At 41.7% G+C, this 13,385-nt stretch overlaps 1 protein-coding gene across 1 annotated transcript in view; it reads left to right on the top strand.

Moving 5' to 3' along the window:
- The first annotated feature begins 669 nt into the window (after positions 1-669).
- The window catches only part of LOC115025736 (collagen alpha-1(XVIII) chain-like), a 57,626-nt gene continuing 44,910 nt past the window's right edge, over positions 670-13,385 (top strand). Inside the window, exons 1-2 of the mRNA XM_029458188.1 lie at positions 670-858; positions 950-1,023. Coding sequence (XP_029314048.1) covers positions 842-858; positions 950-1,023 — 91 coding nt within the window. The 5' untranslated portion in view covers positions 670-841. The remainder of the gene's footprint in view (positions 859-949; positions 1,024-13,385) is intronic.

The following is a 13,385-nucleotide window of genomic DNA, read 5'->3' as shown; positions in this document are numbered from 1 at the left end:
TCAGTTCGCAGGAAAGGCTCAACCGGAGAAGCCACACAGCCATCCAACATGAATAAAGATAAAGCGTCCTTGTAGAATGTATTTTCTTGTAAAACACTGGTGTTGTCGTGGTGTTGCTTGGGTGGGAGGAAGGAAGCAGGGAATCCCCTATTTATCCTGTTACCACCACGACTGGGACAGATAATGCATCTAATATTTGAAACAACCACCGAACCAAGGTAATGCTGACATTTAGTAGTCAAGAATGAAACGCATTCCTGTGATGCCAGTGATAAGAGGAGCGTTTGTTTGCAAGTGTTTGAATATTTACTTTGATCCAATGATAACTAGTCTTTACTGAATAAACTTAAAAGAAAGTTTTGGCCTTGATGCTGCAGCTCCTGACGCATCTCCGCACTTTTTCTTGTGTCAAGACCACACAAGAAAAGTGCTTTAAAGCAAAGGGAAAGTGAGAGAAACCACACCAGTGAGGAGCAGCAGGAGGAGCAGGGGGAGGACGGCTTAACTGCAGTGTGTTAATTTGTATTTGGAGTTGTGATGTCTGAGGGGAGGGCCGGATTAGAAAAGCGGTGGTCCGTGGAGAGACACGAGGAGTCAGATTTCAGCTTTGCGAGGGCCCCTTGAGTCCGACTCACTGAAGCTGCCTTTGTCTGACTGGGAACCAGAGAGAGAGAGAGAGAGAGAGAGAGAGAGAGAGAGAGAGAGAGAGAAGGAGGAGAGTGTGAGGCTTTTAGTTTGGAGTGAGTGAGACAGAGAGGCAGAGTGAGCTCCATCTCTCTCTCTTACCAAGGCTGTCACACATGAACAGGACAACTTGAGTTTGGATCTAAGCCTACCATCAATGAAGATGACGTCGCGGTAAATGAAAGGCACTTTGTTTTCAATAAAGAAGTTGTTTTAAGTCAACATTTAGTCACTTTTCCAACTCTCTACTTCTGTCTTTATACAGCGTTCCTCCCTGGGTCTTTGGATTATTTCTACTAGTGCTGCGGTTCTGCCGCTCCTCTGCTCAGCTGTGGGACGGTATGTGATCTCTGTTTGTCTCTTACTGCTGGACCATGTGTTTCCTCTTCTGCTGTTGGTCAACTTTCTGCTGGCTCAGGAGTTCTCATCTGCTGAATATTAATGTTTTTATCTGCTGGTGAAACTGTTGCACTCCTGGAGTGTGTTACTTTCAGGCACAGGATGAAACTTTGAGAAAACAACAAAACTGCTCTGATAGGGGGTCATATAAAGGTTTAGAACATTATGAATTTAAATGTATTTATAGTAGTGTTGAAGTGCTGATGTTGCAAGCCAAGGTTTCTATTAAGAAATATTTAGTAGCACATTTTTGCAAATAATTTAGGCTATTTATTCACATGTGGCTGATAATTAAAGTACCTACTGACTATGGGAAAGTCTTAAGGGGCTTTAAGTCTGCGTTTTGAGGGTATATTTGTATTAGACCCCCCCATTTGATAAGATCAGTACGTCCCATGGGCTTCATGTTGGATTGGACCAGGACCAAAGTCTCTGTATATAAAAACACTGTTGTGTTTTCATCCACTGGAAGTGGAACGTGGTGGAGAGTGATGCATGGCCTCCCCCAAACTCTTGATATTTTTTAACAACCATTGTTTTTAGATGAAGCTTGGTGACCTCAAAGCCCAGATACCTGCTGGTCTCTGTATGATGGTTTCAATTATATCTTGATTGATATGTTTCTCGGAGCCCCTGCAGTGCTTTGCAGACTGTTTTCACAGCTTAAATCTAGATTTTCTCCATGATGAATGGATCAATCAGGAGACTCCAGCACGGTCCCAATTAGTGCTGAAAGAACTGCAGATTCTCTTTTCCATTGCAATTGGAAACAGACAAAACCTCACAACGTGCACATTGACAGACAGGCTCTGCAATCAGTAGCACTGCATAGTTAAGGTAGCAAAGATGATGTAATGGTGCTGAGTTGTGTGTGTGTGTGTGTGTGTGTGTGTGTGTGTGTGTGTGTTGTGTGTGTGTGTGTGTGTGTGTGTGTGTTGGAAAGTGCTTGTCAGAGATGAAGGTCATTGTCAATTCTGTCTGAGAGCTTCATTTTATTAGTTTTCATCCCGGCAGCCCTGAGACAGGCCAATATGCCCAAACTGCTTTCGTCAGTGTGCTGGAATCCAGATTGACATTTGCAGCCTATATATGTGTGTGCGTGTGTGTGTGCGTGTGCGTGTGTGTGTGCGTGTGTGTGTGTGTGTGTGTGGATATCTTGACCTATGATTGCCACAAGGAGCCCCATGTCACAAAAGCAGCATTGTCTGGGCCCAGTCAAATAATTACGGGGTCTCTTTAGCTAATTTGGCCCCCATGGAGCTTAATTGTCAGAGTCTGACATTTTGAATTAAACACCACTTTGGCTGCTGAGACGAGAGAAAGTGTAACCGCTTTGCAATAAAATGCTGGCCCTAAATATGGGAAATATGATCTTGTAGAAATGGAAAGAAGTTGTAGAAATAGAGGTTTGCAGCACAGCAGAACTTAACATTGGATGTTTGTGAGGGGGTGGGGGGAGTTCGGTTCATGTGGTGCGACTAAAGAAAAGTTTTTAAAGTGTGATTTCATGGTCCAGTTTGCTCTACTGTAGATCCTGCAGAGGCTCCACTGTCAGGCTGTTTTTGTGCCTTTGCCATATTTATAATCCTCCGCCATGATTCACTTTTTCAAGAGGAGGGAAAAAAGCTGTGTGTGTGTGTGTGTGTGTGTGTTGTGTGTGTGTGTGTGCGTGTGTGTGCACGCATGTTGGCTCACTTGCCAGAGAGAGAAATGAGAGCACCAGGGACAAATATTTCCAGCTGTAAATATTCTTGAAAACAGAGCTGTCGCCGTGGCAACATTCACATTTCTGTGCACGATTGTTGAAATATAGCTGATATAATCCATCCTTATGAAATAGTGCACGCTGCTTCTTTCAGCTGTGTGTGTGTGTGTGTGTGTGTGTGTGTGTGTGTGTGTGTGTGTGTGTGTGTACTAATGTTGTTTATGTGGCTGCTGCAGAACTGAGAGCTGTTGGAACAAAATACACATCAGTGTCTCACATTTTTTATTTGATAATAAAATAAAAGAGTTAAAGGCTTTGTCGGCTTGGTTATATGTGAATACATGACTTAATGACTGACTTCCATGTGATTGGATGAATGTACAAATGCCTGGATAAAATGCAAGAAAGAAAAACAAACCTGCAAAGAAGGATGAGTGAGTGAATGAACAAATAGAACAGAACGACTAGTGAATGAATGAATGAGCAGATGGAAGCATGAAGTTTCAGCGAACTACACATACAAATACATTTAACGAATGAGACAAGTTAACAAATAAATGGAGGAAACAGTATTTGTTCTTATTGCAGTGGAATATCTTACTATATGACGACATGTCATCAGCATACACTTTGTTCTCATTCAGATAATGGTTCAGAAGAATCATGAAATAATTCTCTTTGCTGCCTTTAATCTTTACTAATGAGCAACATGTTAAAAGTTGTACACAACAAAGCATATTTATCCTGACTATATATATGTCTTCACTGTATACCCCCCCCCCCCCCCCCCCCCAAAAAAAGAAAACAAGACGCACATCTGCGGTACATATGGTAATTATTCACAAATCATAATGGTTTTAATTATCCCGGTGGAACAGTGTGAATGCCCGACATACTGTTGGCCATCAGGGATAATGAATATGATGATGTGGCTGCTGATGTGAGGCTCAGAGAATGTGGCGATGATGAGGATAATGATGGTGACGAAGATGATTATGATTGGAGTCCTTAGAGATCACTGAAGTGGCGTGTGAAGGAGGATCATAAATCAGGTGAGCTCTGACTTCATTTGTTGGTGAATTATGTTAGATTTGTTTAAATCGGTTCAGAAACAACTGTTTTATCTGATTCAGGTTAAACAAAGTCTGGTCAACCTTCAAAGGCAGGACTCATTATTTCCTTCTCCGTTGTTTGTTCAGGGAAGGTCAACTGAGTGTGTTTGCTCTTTACTTCCCCTCCCCCTCTCTAAGTTTCTTTATATTGTTCCTGCTGTTGTTGGGCGAGACTTGCAGCAGGATCGTCACAAACAAGCCGACCTTTCCATCACTACTCGTCCTGAACCAAACTGCAAATTCAGGGAAGGTTTAGGAGAATCTTTTAACCCTAACCCTACCCCTAACCCTAACCCTAACCCTACAACATCATCTTAAAAACATTTCCTAAAACCCTAAAAAGATAGAAAATATGTAGTAAAAAGGCCGACAGAGCAAAACCCAGTGACTCAACTGTAGATGAAGAATAATCACTGCAGTGGTTTGTCATTTTCAACAAGTTATTTTAAATCTTCTAGTAGCTTGACACTGAATGAGTCGATGCATTATGGTGTCTGGCTTCTTGTGTTATTTAAAGCTGAACTATCAGTCGACTGATTGATTAATTGGCAACTAAAAAGTGGTGCCGTGGAGGAAGACAGAAGGCTTTAAACCTGATTGTCACACTGTGTATACTGTCTTTATTTAACCTGTTGATCCAAAACCCACCTTAAAGCCGGCTGCTACAGGTAGCAGTAACACCTGAACATTATAGATGTGTGAACAGAAGTAAGATGACACCGAGTTTTAGGAAGTAAACGTGTAAATCCTTCCATTTGGTCATTATTCTGCTTTAAAGAGCCCCTGGTTTGGTTTCAGTGGGATGTAGGTCATCTGGACAGCAGCCCTGCAGAGAGGTTTTGATTAAAAGTGTAATTTAAACTGCAGTACAGTCCTCAGTGCTGTCCAACAATGATTTCATGAATGAGCAAGAAGAACACGCACAGCACTGGAGACTTGTGTGTGGCACTTTCCCACAAACGAATGTCCAGTTTCCATCCACCGCATGATGTAACACACAAGTGAGTCAACTTATATCCAGCTCATGGAAGGTTTTATGTTATTTAGCTTGACACATATGATACTCGGCAGGAAGAAATACCAACAATGAGCGCTGAGCACCAAAGCTGTCACCAATTAAAACAAAAACAACCAGAAGACATCATGACAACTCAGTAAACATTGGACAAAAGTGGCCAGATGTGCAGATGTGTGTTTAGACTCAAAGATAGTGGGCTGTGTAATGAGGTAATGGTATAAATAATGTTTACATTTTACACGTTTGGCAGATGCTCACATGAAGAGTAATTCACTGTAGGATACAAAATCTATTTGCCAATGATTACATTACAGGTCATTTAGCAGACACTCTTATCCAGAGCAACTTACATTGAACTAAGTACAGGGACAGTCTCTGGAGCAACTCAAGGTTAAGTACCTTGCTCTGGGCAGCAGCCTGGTATTGAACTCCCAACCTTCTTGGTTTTGTTTGGTACCTCTAGACCACTAGGCCATCACCACCCATGATGATGTTGTACAATAAGTGAGCTATTTCAATGTTTGGCTCGAGAACACTTCAATAAATAAATCAGAGGTTGCGATATTGTCGGGCGATATTGCTTTAAGAAAAACAATAATACACAAAATGATCTCCAGTAAAAAAGCTAAGCTTTGCGAAAGGGTGGATCGCCGTAGTTTTTGTGTTGGATGTTGAGTTTTACGACGGGAGATTTGTGGTGTTTCCATCTTTAGTCTCGACTTGTTTATCGCACAGTTTACAAATCATTTCGTTTAGGTTCTCCGGCTCGACTATTTCGTTTGGTTTCAAACCAAAGAATTGCCAAATTATTTCTACAGAACGAGATCGAACATCTTTCCTGCTGGAGTCGAGGCTGCACGGGTAATTACATACAGCGTCGGACGTATGCTAGCAAACATTCAACAAATATAGTGCAAGGTGTTGCATAATGGAACATCTTTCTGTTATCATGGACACGTGAGGACTCATATCGTGGTCAAACAACATCATGTTTCGCGGTAATCACGTTTTATTGACCAAGCATGGCTCAGGACTTTTAAACCGGAGCGTTCGTGGGTCACACTTTTCCTTTTACAAAAATAAAGGTCAGTCTTTTGCACCACTTTGACTCAGGGTAGTTTGACTCTCAGCTAAAAACTGTTTGTCCATTTTATCCGCTTTCAAACAGTAAAAACGGAAACAGAAAAAGTCCCAGGAATAGTCAGTTAAAAACCATGATATGCTGAAACTGAAAATATCTGTATTTATATTTGTTTGTTGCATGTGGCTGTGTAAACGTCCATGTGTCAGCAAGCTTCAAGTGATCCCAGATGTGCTGCAGGTTGTACGTGTTACACAAATATCTGCATCCCAGATTATTCCTTCAGCTGCTTCTTCGTCTGGATCCTGATTCATTTCTTTGACTCTAATTGATGCAGTTTGTTGTTTTTTCTGACTTCCTCCCAGCGAGTATTAATTCGTCCCAGACCTTGATCTGTTTTTGTTATTTTTAATTTTTGATGAAGAGATGTGATGAACCCAACAAAAAGCTTTAAAAGGAAACGAGACGATGTAAAAGCAGTAAAATATCAACTTTAATGTGTAAGTGACTATGGATTCTGCTGACTAAACACTTTGAGGGAGCTGCTGCACAGTCTCTGGGCCTCGATGGTTGTATCTGCAAATGATCTAAAACAAACCCTAAACTAAAACCATGTGCGTTATCCTGGAGGGTAAACAGGAATAGCTTGTCCTGGACAAAACAAACTACTATTTTGAGTTGTTGGATGAGATGAATTTCTTTATTCAAAGCATGAAACCAGAGGACAAACGCAGGATGTCTGAAGCGTAGGATGGATTCTGTGTGGGAGGGTAAATGTCACTTTGACCTCCGTCCTTTGTACCTTTTTATTTTAGAAAAACCTTACAGGTGGATCTGTAAGGACCTCGTTAAGAGAGCAGCAAAAGAATCATAATAGTTTTTCTTTTTTTGGATTCTAAAGATAACTCATCTTTGAAAAACCTCTTAATTAATCCGGTACTTCATCTTTATCTGAACATCAGTCATCTCTCATTGAAATCAAAGCGTTGGCCATCAACTATCTTTTTACCAAATGTCCGGAACACTTTTGATGTCGACTGTTTTCTTTCCTTGGCCTTCGTTGTGATGTTTTCTTGCTGCTGTTTTTGTTTACGCTGTCTTTCCATTTGAAGTTTTAGGCACTCAAGAAATGGTGGCCAATAGCGCTGAATGGGCGTTATTAGCAGCCCCCACCTAATTGGAGGGTAGCTACTAACTCAACATGGAGCATTGCTGATAAGATCTTCTCTCCACCATCGTTGGCTACGCCAGCGGATTTTATCGGCAAATCGAACAGGGAAGTTGTTTTTGGAGTGAGGCCACATGTACCGAGCCAAGATTGCCAGGAAGTTGCTAACTCTAAAAATACTTTCTAAATGTGTCATTGTTGGTCCAGATACTGGCATTCAGTAGCACTCCGTATCTATCTTATTTGTTTGTGCATCTTTATAAGTTTTTCCTGCGTTGGTAATGCTTCATACATGGACAGATTATGAAATATCCCGTACTTTAAAGATCCCCCCTCCATCTTCAGTGCGCAAGTGACCTTACAGTTCTTCAGAGCAGATGCTGACGCCCCATATTACCAAATTCAGAACCAAAACTGAACCTGCACAAAGCCTGAGGGAACAACGCTCCCTTTGAATGAGTCATGATGGCGTCCCTGTCGTGAATGAATGTTATTCCTTCCAATTTCTTTCTTCATTTAACCATGTTGAGGTCAGAGGTCGAGCTCCCTTGTTGCTCAACTCTGCAGCGGACGTTGTGATTGGTGCACTTCCACAGTAAAGCTAAGGAGCAGGGCTGTGAATTATTCATTAAGTGGAAGAGAATCACTTTCTATCGTCACGTAGAGCCGATGGACAATCATAGACTGTGTCTGTTGATGGTTGCAGTGAGAGCGACTGTACGTGTGACGCAGGATGAGAAGAAATTTCCTCTCTGCCGCTGAGCGTTGGAACATTACAGCACATAAGCACGGTAACAGCTGTATAGGGCACGGCTGCGACTGAGCCACAGTGCATCCTGTGTACTATGAGGACATTTTACTGAATAAAATGATATAACTTAGGCGTTTTCCTGCATACCTTTAATAAATAGTGCCATCAGACGGGATTAGAGCTGCATCAAAACTGCAATTTACGATAATGTAAAGTGGTCTGATTTAGCATGTTTGTTTTTCTGGGAGGGGCTTGGCTTCCTGCACCACAGAAGTCTGGAAAGTGTCTGTCAGTCCGGAAAGACAGAGTTGAAACAAGCAGGTGTCTGTTCAGCTGTGTGGAGAGACCACAGACGGAGAGGACATGTCCCGAGCATCTGAAACTCTAATGAGGTCATGGAGTGCAGAGCCGCTGTGTGTGGCTCTAAAACATGTAGATATTAGTGTCCCTAATTAACCTCAGTACACTTTAAATCAGATTATGGAGCGCATTTCTACTTGCGCTGCAGGAGGAGGGTTCCTCTCATGACAGCAGGTTTATGCTCACCTTTACCCTCCTCTGCCCACTCATGTTGTTGCATCTAAACCAGGAAGTTGTGTTGAAGATAAGGACGTTAAACCTTAGGACCTTGAACCTTTGCGTCTCTGCTTTTGTCCCATCTGGCTGATCGATGACTTCTGGTCATCAGCAAACAAACAAAAAAAAAGACTTCAAAGAAAGTCTCGAGCTTCAACTTTTTAACCACAGAAACAAATGTTATATTTAACTTGCTGCCTTGTTTCCACAGATGGGACATGTTTCAGACGACAAAAGGATTTTAATCGTCGTTTCGTTGCTACGGTAGAGAAAATAGATCCTGATTTAAAAATTACAGGATTTATAATGTAACTAAGAACAAACTCACACAAGGTTTCTATTAGTTTATTTATTATTTTTCCTATTTATTCTTCTGTAAAAATATATTTTTTAAACAAACTGTGAGGTAATTGATTCCAGAACGTTTTATGTTGTATGTATGTATGTTTATGTTTCATGTTTATTATTTGTTTTGGCCCGGGTAACCGTGCCATTAATGTCCATACGGTCCCATGAGTATCTCGTATGATGTCTCCCTGAAGTTCATTGTGACTCCTCGGGGTCGGTGTTTGTCTCGTAATGAAGGGAGAGCTCAATATGAAGGTGGTTTCTAGCAAAAGACAGAAACATTCCCTGAAGAGCATCTGTAGTGAGGGTCCTGATGGTTCCTCAGTGGGAGGTGGGATTAGTGCTGGTGTCGTGTGTGTCCCAGTGTGTGTGTGTGTGCTCAGCTGGTCTGCAGCTGCGTTGTTTTTGAGCACACTGTCAACCCACTTCCTGAGAATCCCACCACAAATCTAATTAATGGTTTGGTCTCAGTTCACCTCATTGTGTCACCACCACTGGCGAGTCAACATCAACAAACATCTGCATCTTCACTCTCTTTTAAAACCTTCATGTTTTACTGCCTTATTATTTCTTCTCATTTTATTATCCTTTGGTTTAACTTTCACTTGCTTGTTCTGAAGAAAGATGAGCTGTTTATTCTCCTGTGTTTGTTTATCCTGGAAACTAATGGAGGAGATTCTAAGAGAAAATCAGAGTCAATTACTCACCGTGGTTTGTGGTGTCTGCTGTTGGCCTCTCATTAGCACTACCAGTTATTAAGTTAGTGAAAGTCTTTCACTCCCGACACCCATAAATATGTGGCACCTTTCCATCAAAACAGAAAGAAAATGTGCTTTCTCTTTCATTAGATGAGACCATATTACCATTACTGTAGAGTAGACTTACAGTCTGGGAGACTAATGGACATAATAAGAGAATCACAGCAAATCCCAAGACGTCAAATTCAGATTCAACAGAGTTCTGCTGCAAACACGAGCTGAAGTCTGTGTGGTCGCACCAGTGAACATTTAGTGACGGCTTTCCTAACATGCTCTGAAGTGGTGCACTTAATACATAGATGTGTTTCCTATGGGATGTCTTTGACTATATGACGTGTGCTAAGCTGTTGGAGACTCTGTAATTATACTTGTTAGTGGTCTGCAATAAAAAACACTCATTGAAATGGACAAAACAAGAGTTTCCCAAAGGGATGCTAAACACCCATCCCAACAGCTTCGATGTTTATGACACAAAGTGTTTCGGGTGTTTTTCATTTCTTCTGATGAGCAGAAGTGAGAAGAAATGTGATTTTTTATAATTTCGCTCTTCGTATGTATTCAAACAAAATGTGATGTAGTAAAGAGAGATATCGAAAATATAAGAGAGAGATAGATGTGTAATGTGTTTATGTTCAAAATACATTTTTAGTTGCCAGCAGGGAAGTGAAGAACCAGACTCAAGTGTGAATGTAGCTGCATCAAGGTTTGTGCTGAGGCTACAGCAGCAGCAGGATACACCTTCAGGATTGTTGTTCATAGGTGAGAGCTTTTCTCTTCGTCTTCTTCTTCTTCTCCTTCTTCTTTCTTCTTCTTTTCTCCTTTCTCCTTCCTTCTCTTCTCCTTCTTATCCTTCTCCTTATTAGTCTTATCCTTATACTTTTGCTTATTCTTAGGTCTTCTTCGTAGTATTATTATTATAAGTATCATTCTCAATTCTTATGCGTCTTCTTTTTTGTATTATTAGTCTTCTCTTCTCCTTCTTCTCCTTCTCCTTCTTCTTCTTCTTTGTCTATTCTGCTTCTTCTTCTCCTTCTCCTTAGAATTCTTCTCCTTTCTCCTTCTTCTTTCTTCTTTGTCTCTTCTTCTTTCTTCTCTTCTCCTTCTTCTTCTTCTTTGTCTTCTTCTTTTCTTCTTATCCTTCTCCTCTCCTCTCTCCTTCTCCTTTTCTTCTCTTTGTCTTCTTCTTCTTCTTCTTCTCCTTCTTCCTCCTTCTTTCTTTTCAGATCTTAATCATGCTTTGCCATCAGTCCGTCACGCCAGACATCCCAGTCTGGGAAAGCTTTCAGCAGCCTCTTTGGACCGAAGTACAAAGAAAAACAGATCCATTCTCCAAAAAGCTTTTACTTTTGAGAGTTAGCTCAACACATATTCACCCCTGAAAACAGTCCTGATGTTTTTATTACACTTGGAAATGTCTGTTCATCAGGGGTCTACTTTTTTCAGGCGAAGAGCAAGAAAACTTTAGCCATCTAACTGTTGTCAGACCACCATGCAGCACTCAAACCTCCTCTTTAATGAGCTCTTCTATCAAAGTGTGGAGACAGATCTGTTCTCCAGCCTCCCACAGACGGTCCTTATTTAGTCAGTGCCTTCCAAAAAATGCTCTTTCCTTGTTGTTTCAGAAGCTAATTCGCAGTTCAGTCAGTAAACCCCAAGTCCTGTCAGAGGGATTTAGTAAATATATACTGGAATGACATAATCAGCAGAGTTCTTCTGTTTATTTACCGTAGATGGTCCTCGTTAGAAGTAATTTGCCTCCCTAAAAACAGCATCGTTGAGTGTTGCACAGTAGTACCAATAAAAAGTGAATTAAACTTGGCGATGTGGAGGAGCTGCAGTCCAGAGCTTTAATGGAAAATCATGGTGGTTAGAAGTGTGTATCTGGCAAACAGACTCCTGAGATTTACTGCAATGAAACGCTGGTAAAATTAGTCTGCGGTTTGTCTGGGGAACATGGAGGTTTGTTTGGAGAACATGGAGGTTTGTTTGGGGAACATGGAGGTTTGTCTGGGGAACATGGAGGTTTGTTTGGAGAACATGGAGGTTTGTTTGGGGAACATGGAGGTTTGTCTGGGGAACATGGAGGTTTCTCTGGGGAACATGGAGTTTTGTCTGGGGAACATGGAGGTTTGTCTGGGGAACATGGAGGTTTGTCTGGGGAACATGGAGGTTTGTCTGGGGAACATGGAGGTTTGTCTGGGGAACATGGAGGTTTGTCTGGGGAACATGGAGGTTTCTCTGGGGAACATGGAGGTTTCTCTGGAGAACATGGAGGTTTCTCTGGGGAACATGGAGGTTTGTCTGGGGAACATGGAGGTTTGTCTGGGGAACATGGAGGTTTGTCTGGGGACCATGGAGGTTTGTCTGGGGAACATGGAGGTTTCTCTGGGGATTGGATTGAGCGTTACCTGACAGCGAACATTTGTACCAAGAACTCCAATTATCTTTTAGTTTTGATATGTTTTCCTGCTTGTGGGTTAGCTGAACACAACAGAACGAGACTTGTAAGCTGATGTGTTTCAGATGAACTCAGCACCTCTGTGGAGTCGGGGGATCGTTGCCAGAGTTTGCAGCAATTAAAGACACCTTTCATCAGCCAGAGCCAATGACAGGAAGTAGTTTCCTCTTGTTGCTTCTGGGCACGCAGAAAGAAATCTCAGTTTTCCTTCAGGATTTTGTCGTCAGGCATTTTAAAACAAAAACACTTGTGGTTTAAAAAGGTGGATTATAGATTTAAAAAGGTCACTGTAGCTCCCGCATGCTGTCAGGGCTGTATCATTAATTCTGAAAGACTGTGTTGCTGTTACTTGGCGTTTTATTGGCCAGATGTTTCATGTATTTTAGCGGTGAACTCGGACACACTTTCGTTCTTCTTTTTCCTCATCTCACTCGCACAGACATGTTTTCTGATGGCAAGATTTGTAAACCTGACTTCTCACTCCTGCCCCGATACTAAGTCAGCTGAGGGGTTTCAAGGCTTTCCAGTGAAGTCTCCAACAGATGATGCAACGTAGATGTAATGGACTGGAACAAGAAGAGGCAGTATTGTTATTACGATTATTACAGCCTTGTCTTGAAACCCTGGAGCTCTGATGGGGAACATGGCGTTCCTCAGGATTATGACCAGGTCTTCCCTGGTTTATGATGTGTGGACTTTGGTTTCACAAACATGTGTCTTTCATGTTCGTTGAGCAGCAGAATGTAGAACATGTGAATTGTTCGTACGCACCTGGAACCAGAAGTGATGCTCAGTCCAGTGTGGTGTGCTTGGTTTGCCCAACCTGACGGCTATAATAATGTGTCAACATCTGTGTCCTTAAATCATAAAACCGTGCACTTTGAAATGTTTCCTGTAGATAGTTTGGGGAACAGACTCAGGGTCAGAACCTGCTTTTCAGGCAGGTTACTTAATCTGAAGGCGCAGCAGATACTAAATATAAAATAGTTTGAAGTCACTAAATTGACCCCCAATCACGTTCCTGTGAGTTTCATTGTGACGCAAAGAAAGAGACGGAAACATAAACATGTTTAACTCAAAAGCGTCCCCGAATACAATCTTTACAATCAGATAGAAGCAGCATCTTGATTATTTCTTACCGTTCGGAAACATGTGGCCGCTCATCCCAACAGGTGTTTTGGTTTTTCAGCATTTGTTAGCAATTTGTGTGCATTGTCGGTACAAGGCAGACGGGCTGGAACCAATTTAAAAATGTGTATTCATATACAGCACATCTGCTGAGCGGATTCATTAAAGGCAATGACAACTGTTTGAATTGGAGCAGAAA

The sequence above is a fragment of the Cottoperca gobio genome, chromosome 20, assembly GCF_900634415.1.
Source record: "Cottoperca gobio chromosome 20, fCotGob3.1, whole genome shotgun sequence".
In the NCBI taxonomy this organism is placed as follows: domain Eukaryota; kingdom Metazoa; phylum Chordata; class Actinopteri; order Perciformes; family Bovichtidae; genus Cottoperca; species Cottoperca gobio.
This window is presented reverse-complemented; position numbering and strand designations above follow the sequence as displayed.